This window comes from Neofelis nebulosa, chromosome 10, assembly GCF_028018385.1.
Source record: "Neofelis nebulosa isolate mNeoNeb1 chromosome 10, mNeoNeb1.pri, whole genome shotgun sequence".
Classification (NCBI taxonomy): domain Eukaryota; kingdom Metazoa; phylum Chordata; class Mammalia; order Carnivora; family Felidae; genus Neofelis; species Neofelis nebulosa.
The window spans coordinates 17,634,832-17,653,893 of NC_080791.1; the positions used below are offsets into that span (position 1 = coordinate 17,634,832).

The 19,062-nt window shown below is 37.2% G+C and overlaps 1 protein-coding gene across 5 annotated transcripts in view; it reads left to right on the forward strand.

Annotated features, from left to right (window-relative positions):
* ARHGEF12 (Rho guanine nucleotide exchange factor 12) overlaps positions 1-19,062 on the forward strand; it is a 150,740-nt gene that overhangs the window by 73,072 nt on the left and 58,606 nt on the right. For 2 of the 5 annotated variants that reach the window (XM_058687067.1, XM_058687065.1), the window contains exons 3-7: positions 1,029-1,114; positions 2,686-2,742; positions 14,722-14,820; positions 15,444-15,493; positions 17,912-17,969. In XM_058687067.1, the coding sequence (XP_058543050.1) occupies positions 1,029-1,114; positions 2,686-2,742; positions 14,722-14,820; positions 15,444-15,493; positions 17,912-17,969 (350 nt within the window). The remainder of the gene's footprint in view (positions 1-1,028; positions 1,115-2,685; positions 2,743-14,721; positions 14,821-15,443; positions 15,494-17,911; positions 17,970-19,062) is intronic. The other 3 variants (XM_058687066.1, XM_058687069.1, XM_058687068.1) reach the window with 2 other exon arrangements.

Genomic DNA, 19,062 nt, shown 5'->3' on the forward strand with positions numbered 1-19,062 from the left:
TTAAAAGTTTGTTCAAATTGATAGTTAAGGTCACTCCCTATGAAGAGATTTAATTTTAAAATCTATTGTGACTGTTTTCAGTTGTGAGTAGCTTGGGGAGTGCAAATGGATTGCCAGTTTTTGATGTGTTTTATCACTTGGGTAACTACAGCTGCCTTTAGTTAATGAACTCTGGCAAACTGAATCAGTCTTAATTACTTTAAGCCAGTAAAGGGAAAAATCCAGAGTGTTCAAATATGCCTATGCCCACATCCATATCTCCATATGTATTCATACCCTGGGATTAAATGCCTTTTCCTCAGTACTTGTTCTTCAACATCTCTTTCTCATCCTGGTTGTTGTGAATATTATTTACAACGTAGGTAGTATATCATTCCTAACTATTATACTACTTTTGTCATTTTTAGTGACAGTGTGGTCCAGGATACCAATGCTGATCTTGACATTTCAGTTAATTAGTAGTGTATGTGTTACTGTGAGGGTCTTATCTGCTGCCCAGCCACTATTTGATCACTGTAGTTGGGTAGGCCATAGGAAAAATAATAATTCTAGTGTCAACTGGGCCTGCCTGACTTCTGTAGCTAGAGCTATAGTGAGGCTTGCCTAAGATTTTTTTTTTTTAACTTTTCTCATCCATGTTATATTTACACAGTGATTTTGAACCTGATCATAGTATATGTAGAGTCTGGTCGAGGAATGTGTTTAATTATTTTCAGGCACTGTTTTCTTACCTGTTCGGTGGAAATAATAGTAACTTGTGAAAACCACTGAAAGAATTTAAGTTATTTCTAAGAATAAAATAGACTTCATGCTAAATACTACTTTTATTATTTTTAAGCACTTTATATAACCAAATAAATAGACTCTTTATTACACATAGCACAGACTGAATTTAAAACTTCTTGAAAAACATGCGTTAGAGAGATTTATGAGACTGTATAGGGTAAACTGATCAGCAATTTTTAAATTAAGTTTTTATTCTGTTGATTTGCTTGTAGTAAATATTTGATTGCTTTACTTTAATTTAGGCATGGAAGTATTTTGAACCGAGAGTCACCAACAGATAAGAAGCAGAAAGTTGAGCGCAGTGCATCACATGATTTTGATCCCACAGGTAAAACACCATTTTTCCAAAGACTATTGAGAGTAATGAAGTTCAGACTAATACAGCTTAAGCTGTAGAACTACCTGAAACACCAGGAGTTACTGTTTGGTCTGTTCAGGACTCTCCTTCCTCCTCAGTGATGTAATATAAAACCTGTGCATTCAGGAGGAGTTGCATGCGTTTTTAACACTCAACACTATGGATTCCACTATGGAAGCATCATTGTAGAGTGTGATTTTTAAAAAAATAATCATGAGAAGAGAAATAGTTATTATATCATAATTAGAGATTCCAGTCAGACCAAGGACTTAGTGTTAAAATGAATCATAAGTATGAACAGTAGTAATTCATGAAATCAAAGCAGTAACAACTACAGATTTCTGTAGTTATTTAAAAATTCATGTGTGATTGTGGTAAATTGGAGTATTAGATAAAATCCAACTTCAAAAATTAATGATCGTACGATTTTAGAGTAAGCGAATGAATAGAGATCCCTTTTTCTTCAGTCAAGTATTCTGAGCTTAGAGAGTCTTAAGTAATGTTGATCTTTCCTAAAGTTTTCATGCTAGTAGACTTCTGATTATTAAATTCTTAATTTTATACATACAGATTGAACTCCTTTTGTAAAATACGGTCTTTTGTTTTCTCCTTATAAACTCTCTCAGTATTTAATTTATAAAAAAATGCTTGATAATTTTGCTTTTGTCATTTGAAACTGATTTGTGTTCTCTGTGCTCATAACAGTTTTACTCAGTTGTATGTTCCTATGACAAAAGATAAAGTAAATGAATGCTAGGGTCTTAGATACACAAATAAAATATCCTTTTAGATATTTTTGTTTATAAATACGATTTTTAATTTTTAAAAGTATATTTTTGGTGTCTAATATTTCATATTCTTAGTATAAACTGTTATTTTGAAAAAATATTATCATCTAGACAGGGAAGAATAGGAAGTGAATAGCTAATAATTTACTTGCATCTTGAGTAGTAGGTAAAAATGAAGTCCCGATCATCAATTTAGGCTTTGTGGTGGGGTATAACTTGTGGATTTCTATTAAAAGATAATTATTTCTGCTACCTAACTTTGACATCATGAGGCTCAGTGGCTTTTGTTTATTTATATGATTAGTTACTGTCTTGCTAACGAGTTTCTGCCCAAGTGCACCCAAATAGTCTAGTCTTGTTAGAATGACTTACTCTGTATTGTTCACCTGTGATGTGCTGTCTCCAAAGACAGATTTAGCGGAGGGGATGCAGTGCTTCAAAATGAGATTATCACAGCTTTTGGTGCTTTTGCCATCTCTACGATCGTCAGATGATACATTTTGTAGACTATTCATGTGTTGTTTTGTTTGAACATATTTTTATTGCACTATCTTTTCTTCGGTAAATCTTTAAAATATGTCATTACCTGTGCTGTTCGTGACTGTTCTAAGTGCTATCACCTGTGATGTTCATACTTTGTGTTTGCACGATTTAACTTGATCATGATTCATTCTTTTTCCCCCATGAATTTTTCCCCTTACATTGGTCTCCATATTTTCTATATCTCTCTCCTTTTCTCCCGCTCTTGTGCAGATAGCTCCTCCAAGAAGACAAAGTCTAGTTCAGAGGAGAGTAGATCCGAGATATATGGTAAGCTAATGTAGCTGATTCAGCCTTGCACCTTTGGAGCTTGCTTCATGCTGTTTCCTTTTTTTTTTTTTTAAATAACTGCAGCCTTCCTTGTGTCTGCTCTGCATGGCATGACCTACTGCAGGGAAAGGGAGCCGGGGTTTTAATGTGGCTGCAACTGGGAAGCTTAAGGTTGCTAGAAACTAACATTGTAGAGTAAGGGTAGGCCACATGACCCATCTTCTCTTCCATCTTGTGGATGATGGGAAAGTGATGATGTCTGATAGGTTTGAGTCAGCCTCCTCCATGCAACATGGATGGGCTTTGAATTCTTGGCATCTTCTTCCCGTGTCCCATTTGCGGAGATTGGATCATGTAGAATTTCATGGCACCAGTCTTTCCCTCTAAGTATAGCACTGGTGTGATTCAGAGGTGTCAGCAGTTCTCTGGAATTCTTATTTGATTTTTTTATTTGTTTTTAATTGCCTTCATTATCTGAAAATGCTGTTCGTGTATGATTAATCCACAACAGCAAAAATACCTTAAGTATTTTATTTCTGTGGCTGGAAGAATTTGTTTACGCCTTTTATAAGTTTCCCTGAAGCTTATTCTGAATGGGAAAATTTCAAAATGGTACCTTTTAAAGGTATTTTTCACAAAGAGCAGGTTTAATCTGAATGGTTAACTTTTTGCAACAGAAGATTGAAACACTAATATTTCTAGACTGTGTCCTGTCTCCCAAAGAGAATATAAACCATGTTTGTGAAGTTCATATGTGTTTTTCCCTTTCCTCTGCACAGTGTTCCCTGCCGTCCTCTTCCCTTGTTTTGGCATCCAGTTCGTTTTTTGAGAAAAGTGAATAGGAGAAGCACTGCTTGGAGCCAAGACTTTTAAAGTAGCTAGCTGAAAGACTAATAAGTTACTTCTTTTTATGAAGATTCCAAATTTGTCCTCAAAGGAGAACCAGGTCTTCTCTAAAGGAACAAAAAGTCTATCAAACGGAAGTTCCCCCAGATGTAGCTGTTTCCTAGCTTGGCATACATGAAAGGAAACAAATATATGAGAATGCCCCTCCCCCCTGTAAGACATTTTGTAATTTGTATTTCCTGACACTTGAGCCCACAGTGTCACATACTTTTTAATATTACGAGGCTTCAGTGTTTGGTTATAAACCAGTTAATGCTTCTCTGTGGGATAAATACGGTTCTTTGCTTTGGTTTTTGTGACCAGTACCTTTTTCGTGCAGTGAAACCTTTTACAGTAGTTCAAGATGAAATGTGCACCGTGCTGTATGGCATGGCAGGTTTGTGTTTTTCCTCCCTTCCAAAGTATTTGGCTTCTCATAAGTAAGAAATAGCTTCCGAATTTCTCGAGACTCCGTCTTTCTGTTCTTCGTAAAGAGCTTCCTATGGTTTATCCTCTCCTTAGGAATGTGAACACCATCTTTACGGCCCCCTTCTTTTCCAGTAGCCTTTGCAGTGTTGTATTTCACCTCCCCACCATTTTCCTAGATGTGTGGTATGTATGCAAAAGCTTGCTGTTTGATTTGGATGTTAATATTTCAGTGATAGGGATATCAATGCTAGCTCAGGCATGCCATTCGCTTGTTGGTAATAGAAACATTTAAAGTGGTAATGGGGAAACAAGGTGTGGCTTCTTTGTAGGTCTGTTTCTTGAAAACCCTCGAAATACCTTTTCTGGAAGGAACTGAGCCGTGAGTCTTTAAAAAGCACTTATAAAAGGGATGAGTTGATCGGAACAGAGTTAGCGTACTAACTTAAATCTCTTTGACATTACAAGTATTTTATCACCTGTGTGAATGGACTCCTTCAGACTTGGTGCAGTTAGCACAGTTGGAAGGGAATCTCTAGGGAGTCCAGAAAAGCTTGGAAATACTGAAATATGATGGAGTAGAATTGTAGCAACTGCTGACATTGCTTTAGTGTCGGGTCTCTTAACAAGCCCACTTCTAACTTTTGAGATTATATATGGTCTTGGGGTAAAATTCATTAGCTCACCACTTAGACGAATGCTAGTTCTTTGCTTACAAATTACTTATTTTGAACTCTCTTGGCTATTTTTAGAGCTACTTTGTGAGGTAGATTTACTTTGCTCATTTTAAAAGGAAACCAAATGTTTGTTTTGTATGGACTTCTTTTGTTAGGTTTCTGCCTGGTGCAGTAGGTCAGTACTTATTCCATTTCTCCTTATTTTTCCTTCTGCACCTTTTGGAGTCCGTTGATCATGAGCAGATCGTGTTTCTGATTTGCAATTTTAATTATACTTAATTTTGTCTTTTTCTCACTACTATCGTAATGGAAAATTCTGTGGATTTTTGTGGGATATGAGAGAAGGGCAAGGGAATTTTGAGTTTGCAGCTTCTTCCTACCTTCTGTCTTGTTTCATGAAGAGATTCTAGCTGATAGTATTATGTACCAGAAATTAACCCATGTCTTTTTGAAGCTGTCTTAATCTGCTGGGACTACTATAACAAAATACTAGAGACTTGGCTTAAATAACAGAGATGTATTTTCTTGAAGTTTTGGACGCTTGAAGTATGAGACCAGGGTGCCAGATTCTGGTGAGCTCTCTTTCCTGGCTTGCAGATGGCCACCTTTGGCTTTGTGCTCACATGGCCCTTCTTTGGTGTGAGCTCACGTAGAGAGAGAACAATCTCTCTGGTGTCTCTTCTTCTAAGGACACGAGTCTCATCATGAGGGCCCCACTCTCTGGACCTCATCTCATTCTGATTACCTCCCAAAGGCCCCATCTGCAAATACCATTACGTTAGGGGTTAGGGCTCAGCATATGAATTTGGGGGGGTGGGGACACAAGCAGCAGTCCGTAACAGAGGCAAACTATTAGTACTTGAACTGTCCTGGTTGGATACTTCAGAGTGTATTTTTTAAAAATTCTTATTTTTTTTTAATTCAGCTTCTTCAGATTCATAAATATAAAAGTCCTTGGTTTGACTCTTATTCTCACCAAGTTATTATTCTTTCTGCTTTCTTCTTTAGCCTGACAAAGAGCATTCTACAACATGAACCTTCTATTTCCTTATAAGTCATTCACTTCTTAACCTCTTGAAATCTGACCTCTGAACACATACTATCTGGAAGGTGAACCAGAAGATCCTTAACAATCAGTAAACTTTTTCTCAGTTCTCACCTTCCTCTGAACAATTTGGCAGTGCTGATGCCCTTTTTTTTTTCATTTCCATGGTATTGCATTAATCTGGTCCTTTTCTGTCTGCAATTGTTTTGACTTTTCTTTACTTGATTGCTTTTTCCCTCTTATAAATGTAGGCATGGTCCACTTTTCTGTCCTTGATCTTTTCTCCTGTTTCCAGTCTTCTATTTTTAACCATTTCCTGAATACTTTCACTCTAACCATCCTTCAATTTTTTTTTTTAATGTTTATTTTTGAGAGAGACACACAGAGTGCAGCAGGGGAGGGGCAGAGAGAGAGAGAGAGAGAGAGAGAGAGAGACAGACAGACAGACAGACAGAATCCAAAACAGGCTCCAGGCTCCAGGCTCCCAGCTGTTAGCATAGAGCCTGATGTAGGGCTCGAACCCACGACTCGTGAGATCGTGACCTGAGCTGAAGCCAGACGTTTAACCAACCGAGCAACCCAGGTGCCCCTAACCATCCTTCAAATTCGGAATGGCCAGTGTGGGATTCATCATTGTTCCCAGTGGCCAGAAATCAGACTTTCTTTTGATTTCCCTGATTCTTTTCATGGTACTGCCGTTCTTCCATTCACCTAGTCTCATTTTCTTGAAGTTACCTTTGACTTCCCTCTTTCCCCTGTCCTCGGTAGTCCACTATTTGCCAAGTCCCATTGATTCTACCCTCACGTTATTTTTCAGCCCTCACTCGGTTCTGTTACCACTGCTTTGTTCAGTTTTCCATCACAACATAAGACTATTCTCGTAGACTCGTAACTTTGTTTCACATTGATTCACTTCCTTTTCTCCATTCTACTCTTTCTGTTAGTATTACTAAAGTAAGGATTTGGTCATTCACTCACTTACTAGGAGAGTACAGATAGTTTAGATATGCTGTAATTTGTTTCCAGTTTATCATTCTGCCCTAATCTCCTACTGTTAATTTACTTCTACTACCACTCACCTAGAGATACCAGCCCCTCCTCCAACGTTTCACTTTCCAAACATAGCTTGGTATTCTTTTTTTGCTCATGCCATTCCCATTGTCTTGAACAGTTTACCTCCTTTTAACTCTCCTTCCTACAAGGCGCCATTCAAATACTACCTCCAACATAGGGCTTTCCTAGGTCCACCCCACTCCTCTGTTGTCTGACCTTCGACATCCTGCTTTGTGTCTACTGTTTTGACTGTCTTGTTATTATTTATCTTTATCTGTGCATCTCCCGTAGTGCCTGACACGGGGCGGGGGGGGGGGGGGGGGCACACATCAAGTGAGTTATGAATGAGTGATTATTGATATTGGAATAAAGTATTTTAGTAAAGAGAATCGATAGAACAAAATGGTAGCTCACCTTGATTGGATCTTTCTTGTCTTCAGAAAAATTTTAAGGTAGAAGAAAATTTAACTTAGAAAAGAGCCTCGTTGCTGGTAATAGTCTAAAAGAATGAAATCAGCCTACTTGGAAGTTAAGGCTTCCTCTTGCTGGCAGCATTGTGCATTTAGAATCCAGAAGCTTCTTAATCAAAGGATTATCTGAGGTCTTACTCATAAAACATGTATGTCTGGCAGCAGTTTAAAAATGAGCTGTTTTTTTATGAGGTTGCACATGGTCTTTCTCCACACCCTTCCCTGAAGCTAATTCTTAAGAGGTGAGACTTCGAGAAGTTTGGTCATGTAATAAAATCAAAGGTGAAGAAAGACTAATGTGCTTTCCCTGGACTAAATGCAGTATGGAAGGGTTCACATATTGCCTTGCGTATTTAACACTCCATTTTCAGTAATTTGCTCTTTGGCACTATGGTTGTTGCCTTTCTCCATATATGTCTTATAGTGAAATCAGAGAGAACTTTCTCCTCTTTTTCAGGGGACCTTTTCATGACTTCTTCCCTCCCCACTCCAAAGCACTACAAAGGCTTGATTTTTTTCACTTTTCAAAATACCATTCTTGGTAATTACCTTTTAAGTAAGAAACAGTCATTTTATGTTGGTTTCAAATACCCCACTGTTATAACAAGAAAAAGAAATGTCTTGTTATAAAGAGAAAATAAAATTTAGGAAAAGAATAGTATTTATATAAATTTTAAAGAACATTCTTTCTTCACTGATGATATGAAGCATGATGTCTGTTAGCTTCCAGGTGAAATATGATAAACTTTAAAAAACAGGAAATAATGAAAAATTTATTTGTAACTAGAGTTATTTTAGGGTAGGTGGGGAATCAAATTACTTTAGTTAGAATTTAGGCAAGGCAGGAGATTAGTGTCCTTATAAAAGTACTTCACTACTTTGCATGGTTTTCAGGCCTATGATTTTACTTTTTCCTAAAAAGTGATTGAATATGCTTTAAAATTTCCCGTATATAAAATACATGCAGATTTACTCAGTGAATATACAGTGAGCACCTATTGTATGCCAGGCACTATGATAAGGGATGGAGATGCAAAGATGATAGGATCCGTACGTGCTTTCTAGGAGCTCACAGTCTAGCACAAAAGAAGAATCTTAATACGTTTTGGTAAGTACCGTAATAGAGATAGGCACTTGTTTACCAGTGCTCCGTATGCCCTTAACAAGTGGATAGCTGTGAAAACAATCTTCATATGGCACCAAGAACAATGGGAATGAGGAAGTATTACCATGACCAAGTTTCAGGGGAGGTTGAGCCTCACCATTATCTTACTTGTTGAGCACTCTCTGCCTGTCTTCACACATGGCACTTGGATGCAGCTTCAAAGTGACTTGCCACTGTATAGAAACTCATACTCAGAGGTCAACACGTTGTATGCAGTTATCACAGACAGTAAGTGATTCAGCAAGACAGACCCACAAACAAACTATGAACTACATGTGTTTGTAAAAACCAGAAAAAGTAAAAATGGTGGACGGTGTTTGTCGGTTGGTTTGTTTTTAATCAGTGAAATTTGAAAATGGCTGTTTCGGAGTTAGGACTCCACTGTTATCTTTCCCTTCTTTTATAACATACAGGGCCTGTTATCTGTACCATACTTGGACTCTTTATTAAACATTGTCATTGTTTCTCTATTTGTTTCTCTTTTGTCCTTTCCTGCCAAGATTTTAAGTTCTTGGAGAGCAAAGGCTTCTAGTAGTTTTGTACTTTTCACAACACCTATAGACTGTGGTATTAAATAACTAGTGGACAGATGTTCAATGCAAATTTGTTAAATTAAGAAAGTGGGTTCTAGTTTGTCAAAAAGGATATTTCAGTGATATAATAATTTAATCTTTGGTGATTTCATTGTCGGTGTATTGGTGATTTCAGCGTTAAGGGTGTTAAGGGTGAGATTTGGGTTAAAACAGCTTCTGGTCTACAACAAGTAGAACATTTCTCCCAATGAGGCGCCTGGGTGGCTTGGTTAAGCTCCTGACTTTGGCTCGGAACATGATCTTGTGGTTCGTGAGTTCAAGCCCCGCGTCGGGCTCTCTGCTGACAGCTCAGAGCCTGGAGCCTGCTTCAGATTCTTTGTCTCCCTCTCTCCCTTCCCATCCCCTGTTTGCACTCTCTCTCCCAAAAATAAATAAATAAACATAAAAAAAAATACTTTCCCCCGAGAAAAAAGAAAAGCATTTTATTTGATTTTCAATGGGAAGGAACATAATAGATCTAAGCATTTGAAAGACCGGATTTCTGAATTTTGAATGGAACAACAGCTTAGTTTTTAGTTAATTACGACCCCCAATCTAAGGTTTTGCAGATGGCATAGATTCATAGGACAAAATAGGATCATTAATTTGAATTCCGTGGATTCTGAATCGACTGTATATGTAAGTCATGTTTTCTTTTTGTATTGTTCTAGTAGTTCTTATATGTTAAAGTATATCAGATTCTCAGATTAGCAGACAGAATAATAATAAATGGACAATATAGTGGGGTTGGGGAGAGGAGAAAGATAAATAGGATATGTACATAGCTCTTTCTCTGTTTGCTCTTCTCCTTTGGTCCTCATCTCCTTTTGATGTAGAATTAAGAGGGAAAAGTGATCAAGCTGGACAGTTTTGAATTGTAGAAAACAGGTTTGCAGTATTCTGAGGTAATTCTACTATATCATTCAAATTTTAGCAGTCTGTTAGGACCCTAGACATAGTTGCTGAAATTGACGGTGATGGATTTTTTTCCTCTCTTATTAATGACTTTCTTTTCTGAACTTCCATCTCTAGACTCCTCAACTTTTCCAATTAAAGAAAATTTCTCTGTGTCTCAACATGTGCCAGTTCCTGAGATAAGATTGTAAACAAGATAGAGACCCTATATTCTTGAAGCATATAATCTAGTGAGAAGAGAAAAAGAAATAGGAGTCAATTGTGAATGATAATGATACTGTGGGCATAACAAGAGGGTGCAGTCTGTAAGGGGGTACCCGACCTAGTCTGGATGTTTAGGAAAAGCTTATAAGAGAAGGTGATTTGTTTCTCGAGGCCTTCTTGCTATCTCCCGTATTCTAACGTTGCCTTCTTATAAGAAGAAGCCCTACTCTGTAATATTTCCCTTCTCTATTCCTTCCCCACCCAAATCTAATTTGCTTGTTTTGTTAAAACAAAACAAAATGAAATTTAGACAAAGACATAAATGAGGATTGATCCTTTTAAGGAGCATTCCCATTAATGACAGGAGCTTAACAGAAAAATGTTGTGTTTTGTTTTTTTTTTTTTAATTTATTTTGAGAGAGAGAGAATGGAGGCAGGGGTGCAGACAGAGAGAGAGAGAGAATCGCAAGCAGGCTCCACAGTGTCAGCACAGAACCCAACAAAGGGCTTGAACTCATGAATCATGAGATCACGATCTGAACCCAAACCAAGAGTTGGACGCTTAATTGACTGAGCCACCCAGTTGCCCATAAGTTAAAAGTGTTTATTAATTGATTTTTTATTGATGGCATGGAGAGATGAGTATTATATTTCTGAGCATGAAAATCCAAGGGCATGCTACCCCTCATCATAATAAAATAATAACATTTATGAGCCGTTATTTATGTTTGTCAGGCATTAAGCTAAGTACTTAATATATATTATATTCAAGTGAAATACACAAACGTAGCAAAACTCTTAATGCCCATTGCTCCTCTCCCTCATTTTTTACAAGCATCCTGTTCTCTACAGGGATCAAAAAACCAGTCTGTTTAAGAAGGCCAGTGGCTTAGCACAGCAAATCCCAACATTAGAAACCTTTAATTCACTGATTTTTCAGCTCTTGGGAGGTGGGGTAGGAGAACTGGGGAACATAGATATAAGTGTGAGAAAAATCTCTATATTCAGTGTTGCAGCTGTCTTGATTTTTATTTTAAAGTCATGATATCTTACTTTGAAATTTCAGGGGCACCTGGGTGGCTCAGGTGGTTAAACGTCCGACTTCAGCTCAGGTCATGATCTCATAGTTCATGAGTTCGAGCCTCATGTTGGGCTCTGTGCTGACAGCTCAGAGCCTGCTTGGAATTCTCTCTCTCCCTCTTTCTCTGCCTCTCCCCTGCTCATGCTTGGTCTCTCTCAAAAATAAAAATAAACATTTAAAAAATTTAAAAAACAAATTTTAAATAATTTTAAAGGAAATAGATCATCAAATATTTATTTTTCTAATACCGGGCATGGCTTTTTAAAGATTCTGATAAACCATTGCTCTTATTCTAGTCTGATTCTTATATTGATTGTATTATGTACTAGAAATTTACAAAGAACACTTCTTCCTTGATTTTATAACTTTTCCTAATTACTTGAAGGACGCAACATTAAGTCAAACATTGAATTCTGATAGATTATCTTTCCTCTTTCCCGGTTTCAATGTACTGTTTTGTGGAAGTGGTGAATTTGCTAATTCAAATACTGTTTGGTGTTGAGTAGTCTCTAGAATTGAGGGTTAACAGATTTTGATATTGAAAATCAACTTTCTTGAGGTACAATTTGTATAAAATAAGTTGCAGTCCTTTTAAGTGTACCGTTGGATGAGTTTTGACAAATGAATACATTCATGTAACCATTACCTTAATTAAGATACAGGACCATCACCCCAGAAAGTTCCTGCGTGTCTCTTTGTGGTCATTCTTACCCTTCCTCCCAACCCTGCCCCTAGGCAACCACTAATCTGCTTTTGTTACTGTTCTTCAGTTTTGCCTGTTCTCCATTTGGAATAACATAGTATGTACTCTCTTTTGTATCTGTTTTCTTCTGTTTAGCATGATGTTTTTGTGATTCTTACATGTTTGCTACACGTGTGAGTTATTCCTTTTTTTTTTTTTTTTTTCCTTGCCAAGTAGTATTTTTTATAACGGATACACAACAGTATGTTTATCCATTCACATGTTGATGGACGTTAGAGTTGTTTCTAGTTTTTGGCTCTTATGAACAAAAGTGCTGTGAATGTTTGTGTACCAGTCTTTACGTGGACATGGGTTTTCATTTCTCTTGGGAGTGAAATTGTTGTGTCATGTGTAAATGCATACTCACCTTTTGATTCGAGTACTCATGTTTATAAGAAATTTCTAAACTGTTTTCCAAAGCATTTGTACCATTTTACACTCCTATCAGCAGTGCATGAGCATTCCAGTTGCTCCACATCCTTGCTAACATTTGATATTATCAGTCTTTTTATTTTTAGCCATTTCTAGTTACCGTATAGTAGTATCTCATTGTATCTTAATGTGCATCTTCCTGATGACTGCAGATGTTGAGCACCTTTACCTGTGCTTATTGGCCATTCAGTATCTTTCTTTGTGATGCGTTTATTTAGATCTTTTATTCTTTTTCTTTTTTTATATATAATTTTATTTATTTATTTTTTAATATGTTTTATTTATTTTTGAGACAGGGAGAGACAGAGCATGAACAGGGGAGGGTCAGAGAGAGGGAGACACAGAATCTGAAACAGGCCCCAGGCTCTGAGCTGTCAGCACAGAGCCCGACGCGGGGCTTGAACTCACGGACCGCAAGATCATGACCCGAGCCGAAGTCGGCCGCTTAACCGACTGAGCCACCCAGGCGCCCCAATATAATTTTATTTTTAAGTAATCTCCACACCCAGCATGGAGCTTGAACTCACAACCCCGAGTTCAAGAGTCACATGCTTCACTGACTGATCCAGCCAGGTGCCCCAAAATCGTTTGCTGTTTTTAAAAGGTGTCCCCTAGGGGCGCCTGGGTGGCTCAGTCGGTTAAGCAGCTGACTTTGGCTCTGGTCATGATCTTGCCGTTCGAGAGTTCAGGCCCGCGTCAGGCTCTGTGCTGACAGCTCAAAGCCTAGAGCCTGGTTCGGACTCTGTGTCTCCCTCCCCTGCTCATGCTCTGTCTCTCTCTGTCTCTCTCTCACAAAAATAAATTAACATTTAAAATAAATAAAGTAAAATGTGTCCCCTATTATTGAATTGTAGAGTTGTTGTTGTTTAAATATAATAAAGATACAAGTCCTTTATCAGATATTTGTGTCGTGAATATTTTCTCCTACTCTGTGGCTTGCCTTTTCATTTATCAGTGTTTGGAAGAGCAGATATTTAAAATTTTGAGTCCAATGTATGATTTTTTTTTCTTCTATGGTTGATGCATTTTGCATCCTAAAAGATCTCTGCCTACCCTAAGGTCTTGATGATTTTTTCCTGTGTTTTCTTATGAAAAGTTGAAACCTTTGTGTTTAGGTCCATGATTCACTTTAATTTCTCACGTAGGGTTATGAGTGAGGTTCATAGTTTGTGTTTCCTGTACTGTGATATACTTATTCCAGGCTTTCGGTTGTAGTAGGCTCACATACTTGTGACATTGCACGACAGCGAGAAATACGTGTATTCATTAACATGCAATCTTTAACATACCCTTTGTTTTGTGCATCAGACTTATTTAAAAGGTCATGCTCTTTGTATAAAAATCTTTATTCTGAAGAAATTTTTATTTTCTCATCATCACTATACTTGCATTATTCTCCATATTTTGTATATTGATTTTTGGTGAAGCATTTAGATACTGCAAAGCTGAAAGTGTTAAATCTCTGGCTAACACAGAGTTCAGGATCTTTAGATCTTGATCTGTGATCAAACAGCCTTGGGTGTCAATCAGGGTTCTGTGATGGGACATCTCTCTTCCTCTGGTTGTGGCCCTCTTTCTCTCGCCTTGCCTTGACTACTTTTGTTTGCTGTCTAGCTAAAAGGAAAACAGTTCTCCTGTAGAATCCAGGTGAGTGTGTGAAAGAAATGAACTGGTTGAGCTCGCAGGTTCTTTCTTTGTCTTTTCTACTTTTTTCTCCTTTCTGTTTATTTTTTCTATGAGCCGGGGTCTGTCTTTGAACTTGTTCGTTTTGGGAGAAGATCTGCCGGTGCTCTTCTTTGTATAGTCAGTTTCCCTCACATAGTCAGTTTTTTTCTGAGTAGATTTTTCTGAGAGTGAGATTGGATTTCTCTAGGGTTTACCAGGGGATGCTTCTAGCCTTATGTCCCCAAATACTTGATTTTCTTGGGTTTAAATACTAACTAGAGCACCGAAAAACACAGTGCGGTGGGGAGGATTTTGTGTTACACATAAATAGCAGAGATGTGAATAGGCTTCCGTTCTGTCTCCTCTCTAATAATTCATCTTTTCCACTTTGCCGTAGCTGTTTTTAATCTTGAGGCAATTCTACTCTACCTCTCCAGTGAGAGACCAACATATATGGCTCTTCGTGATGTTCTTGTGTTTGTTTTGTTTATGGGGTTAGTACTCTGATTTGTGATAAGGGCCTCACATGTCATCTTGTGTTTCTCCAGATAGAATACAGTTCATTACAGTTCATTATTAATATGTAATAATGTCTTTTTCTCTCCATTTTCTCTTCCTTCTCTCTTTACCCTGTGGTTCTTGTGCAGGTCTTGTTCAGCGTTGTGTGATCATCCAGAAGGATGACAATGGATTTGGGCTGACGGTCAGTGGAGACAATCCAGTCTTCGTACAGTCTGTCAAAGAAGGCAAGGCATTTTTTAAAATAGTCTTGTCACTTGGGAGCAAACAGAGTAAGAACAGAAAAGCTTCATATTTCTTGCGCATAATAAAATAATCACATGCATTGCTGGTCATGTGGCCTGTTGGGCTAGATCAGTCTTTAGTGTCATATTTATAGGTACAAATTTACCCTAGGTGATTTTCTTTGTACTCACTAGGAAGAAAACAGTCTCATATAGTTTTAGAAACCGTATGACTCCTTGTTCATGTTTATTCATTATCACTTACAGAAATTTATGGACTTTTATTTTTTCATGGCACCAGAGATATTTTGGTAGACCAGATTAAAGAAATGGTTATATGCTCAAAAACATCTACTTTTCCCAAAATGATAATAATATGTTCTGTTACTCTATGTCAGATACTTTATTTGGATACTATAGTTTGAGGTAGGTATTTTTCATCCCCATTTTATAGGTGATATTGAGGCTTAGAGTAAGAAAACATAAAATTGACTGATTTTATGGTCACACAACTAGTGAGTGGCAGAGCCCATGTTTTTTAACCATTTGGTTATGTTGCCTTTTTCAAGAAGATTATCAGTACATGGCAAATGAATTACATTTTGAGTAATTAATTTTTCTTACAGATGGAGCAGCCATGCGGGCTGGAGTACAGACAGGTGATCGAATCATCAAGGTAAGGAAAAGATGGAATTTATGGTAGATTAAAAAACAGCATATATTAGCCATATTTGGGGTTGGATTTGTTTTTTGGATTGGATTTTTCACTTGGAGTTTTACAAAAACAGTGCATTATATAGGATGTATTTATAAAAAACTTATTTATTTTAAGGTTAATATTACTCTACTGAAGGGCATAATAAAAGACTCGAATAAATGGAGTCTTGTTCTGGGATAGGAAAGTAAGTCAGTTATAAAGATCATTTCTCTCCAGACTAATCTGTTAGCAAGAAAGTCTCATCAAAATATACTAATATGATTGAGGAGATGTGTCATTACTTGTGAAACTGATGATTCTTCCAAATGGATTTTACAGAGGTAGAAGAATAGCTAAAAAAAACCAAACACATGTTATGTGTATGGGTATGTGTGAGATGAGATGTAGGGATTAATTCAAAGCAAGTGGCTCTAGTCTAGATATAGACCTATCAGTCCAGAAACAAGCCTGGAATTCTGACAAGCATGAAAAGAGTGGATTGGTTACTAATTACTCTTTTTTTTTAAGCTTGTTTATTTACTTTGAGAGAGAAAGAGGGAAAGAGAGCACGCACGCAAGTGGGAGAGGGGCAGAGAGAGGGAGAGACACTTCCAAGCAGGCTCCACACTTGTCAGTGCAGAGCCTGATGCTCTGCCGTAATCAAGAGTTGGATGCTTAACCGACGGAGCCACCCAGGCGCCCCAGTTAGTAATTATTCTTGAGACAGTTGAGTAATTTGAATACTTAAAATCAAATTACTGTACAGGAAAACACACCATGAATGTATTTACAACTACCTGGAAAAAAAATATTTGAAACTTAGTATAGAGTAGGATATCCTTGCTTGTAAAGAGCATTTTTAAATTCCTAAGAAAAGAATAAATAAATAGCTTAATAGAAAAATAGGCAGAGAATTTTATCAGTTCCCCAAAGTAACTGAAATAAATATTATAGAGAATATATCTCACCTCACTGATAACAAAGAAGTAGAAATTAAAATGGTGAGTGAGGGGCGCCTGGGTGGGTGGCTCAGTCGGTTGAGCATCTGACTTGAGCTCAGGTCATGATCTCACAGTTTGTGAGTTCAAGCCCCACATCGGGCTGTGCACTGACAGTGCGGAGCCTGCTTCGGATCCTCTGTTTCCTCTTTCTCTGCACCTCCCCAGCTTGGGTGCGTGCTCTCTCTCAAAAATAAACAAACATTTAAAAATAAAATGGTAGGTGCAAATATATTTGGTCGTGAGGAATTTTAAAGATTATTGATAATACACATTTGGCATAGTTTAGGTACGGTAAAATGGCTGTTTTCATAAACTTGGGAGTATAAATTGGGTAGTATCTATTTGGATGGAAATCTTTGATGCAAATCAAAGATTATATACTTTCAAAAAATATACAACCTTTGACCAGAAACTTTGCTTTTAGGAACTTAAACCTAAGAAAGTAAGTTTACAAATGTGAACTGGTATATATCCAGGGAAATTCATTTCAGCCTTATCATATTGAAAATTTGTCAACAGGCCAAATGTGCATAAATGGAGGGTGAGAGAAAGAAATTCCATTTCATCTACATCTGTTAGGAAAAGAATGGATGAGGTCTGTGTGTACCTATACTGAAAGATATCCACAGTAGAATGAAAAAGTATTTGCAGAAAAAAAGACAGATATAATGTATATGTATATGTGCCTGTGTATCTGGTGTGTGTTTGCTAAAATAGTGTCTCACAGATTAAATTTCTTGGGTTAATAGTGATCATCTCTGGTGCGCATGGTTAGTATTTTACTGCTGTTTTTGACACTGACATATTTGAACTTGTAAAAATTAGCATTACTTACATCAACAAAAATAATGGTAGATCCGTGTTTGATATTTATATCTTAATTTGGTTTAGTTGAGACTTTGGATCACCTTTCCCACAGTTAGCCTGTCTGAAAATTAATTTTCATTGTAAAGATTAGGTCACGATTGGAAAACTCAAAGGAAATTGAGTATTGTGGAAATATTGCTTATTTTTTTATCTTTCAAAAAAATTAGTATGATTTTGACAAATCAGAGAATTTGTAACTAAAAGCAGAGAAGTCCTTTTTGTTTGCAAGAGTCCTTCACTGTGAAGGACTTGGAAAACCTGTTGCATGGTGTATTTTGTCATTTTTCATGGTAAATTGTAATGTCCTTTAAATCAAGGCCTTATTTTGCATTCAACTTCATTTGATTGCTGAGTATACGTTATAGAACAGTGAGAAAAGTGAATATTGCACCCAATACATACATATTTTAATGTAGTTATGTGTACTATGTTGTATTATAATGGGTTGTACTATGTATAATAATTCCTGAAGTCAATTTATCCATTCTCAGTGAAATGTACCTGACATGCACTTTCCATTTTCTTAAAGGTGAATGGTACATTGGTGACTCATTCAAACCATTTGGAAGTGGTGAAGCTAATCAAATGTAAGTGTTATTCTTAGTGTTAATTGGTTTCTGAATTCCTTAAAGTAGGGATCAGCAAACATTTTCTGTGATAGGCCAGATAGTAAATATTTTAGGATTTGTGGGCCTTACAGTGTGCTAGTCAACTTTGTCATTGTAGCACAAGAACAGCCATACACAGTATGTAAATGAACGGGTGTGGCTGTGTTTCAGTAAAACTTTATTTTGTCAGAACAGTCTGGGCTGGACTTAGCCTCTTGGCTGGAGTTTGCTTTAACGCTGCATTAAAGGAAAGCCTGAGGCGAAAATTCTTAATTTACTAATAACTATCTTCGGTCCACTTCATATACATGGTTGATTATAATATCCTTGTCATTCTTGGTAATATGGTAATACGGAAAGCGTATGGTAATATGGAAATGCATGAGTCATCTGAGGGGGAGGAGATTGAGAATTGAGATGGAATGACCCAGATGAACTGGAATGGAACTTTTAAAAATCATCTGGCATAATCATGTTTCCTCAGATAAGTAAATGATTAAATAAAATGCAGGGTAGTGATCTCTTGGAAATCTCCAGAGTTAAGAATTTAGAATCTTCTGCATCAGACTATTCCACAGTAAAGTAGACTACAATTGGGGCACCTGGGTGGCTCACTCAGTTAGGCATCTGACTTCATCTCAGGTCACGATCTCACGGTTCATGAGGTCAAGCCCGTCCTTGGGCTCTGTGCTGACAGCTCAGGGCCTGGAGCCTGCTTCGGATTCTGGGTCTCCCTCTCTCTCTGCCCCTCCCCCACCCATATTCTGTTTCTCTCATTCTCTCAAAAATACACATTAAAAAAAAATTTTTTTTAAGTAGACTACAAGTGAGAAATAGTTGTTTATAGCTGAGCAGAAACACTACTGTTTTATTTAATCCATTTTTTTTTCATAGACTGGACATCTTTTGGATAAATTTAATAAATGGCATTCCTCCTTGGCCATCTTACTGTTTAAAACAACCCTTGAATTCTTTTACGTTTATCAGACTCCCAGTGCTCTAAATGGTCACTGTGATCATAGTTCTTAATCTCAGTATGTTTTAAAAAGAAAAGGGACAATCAAAATTAGGT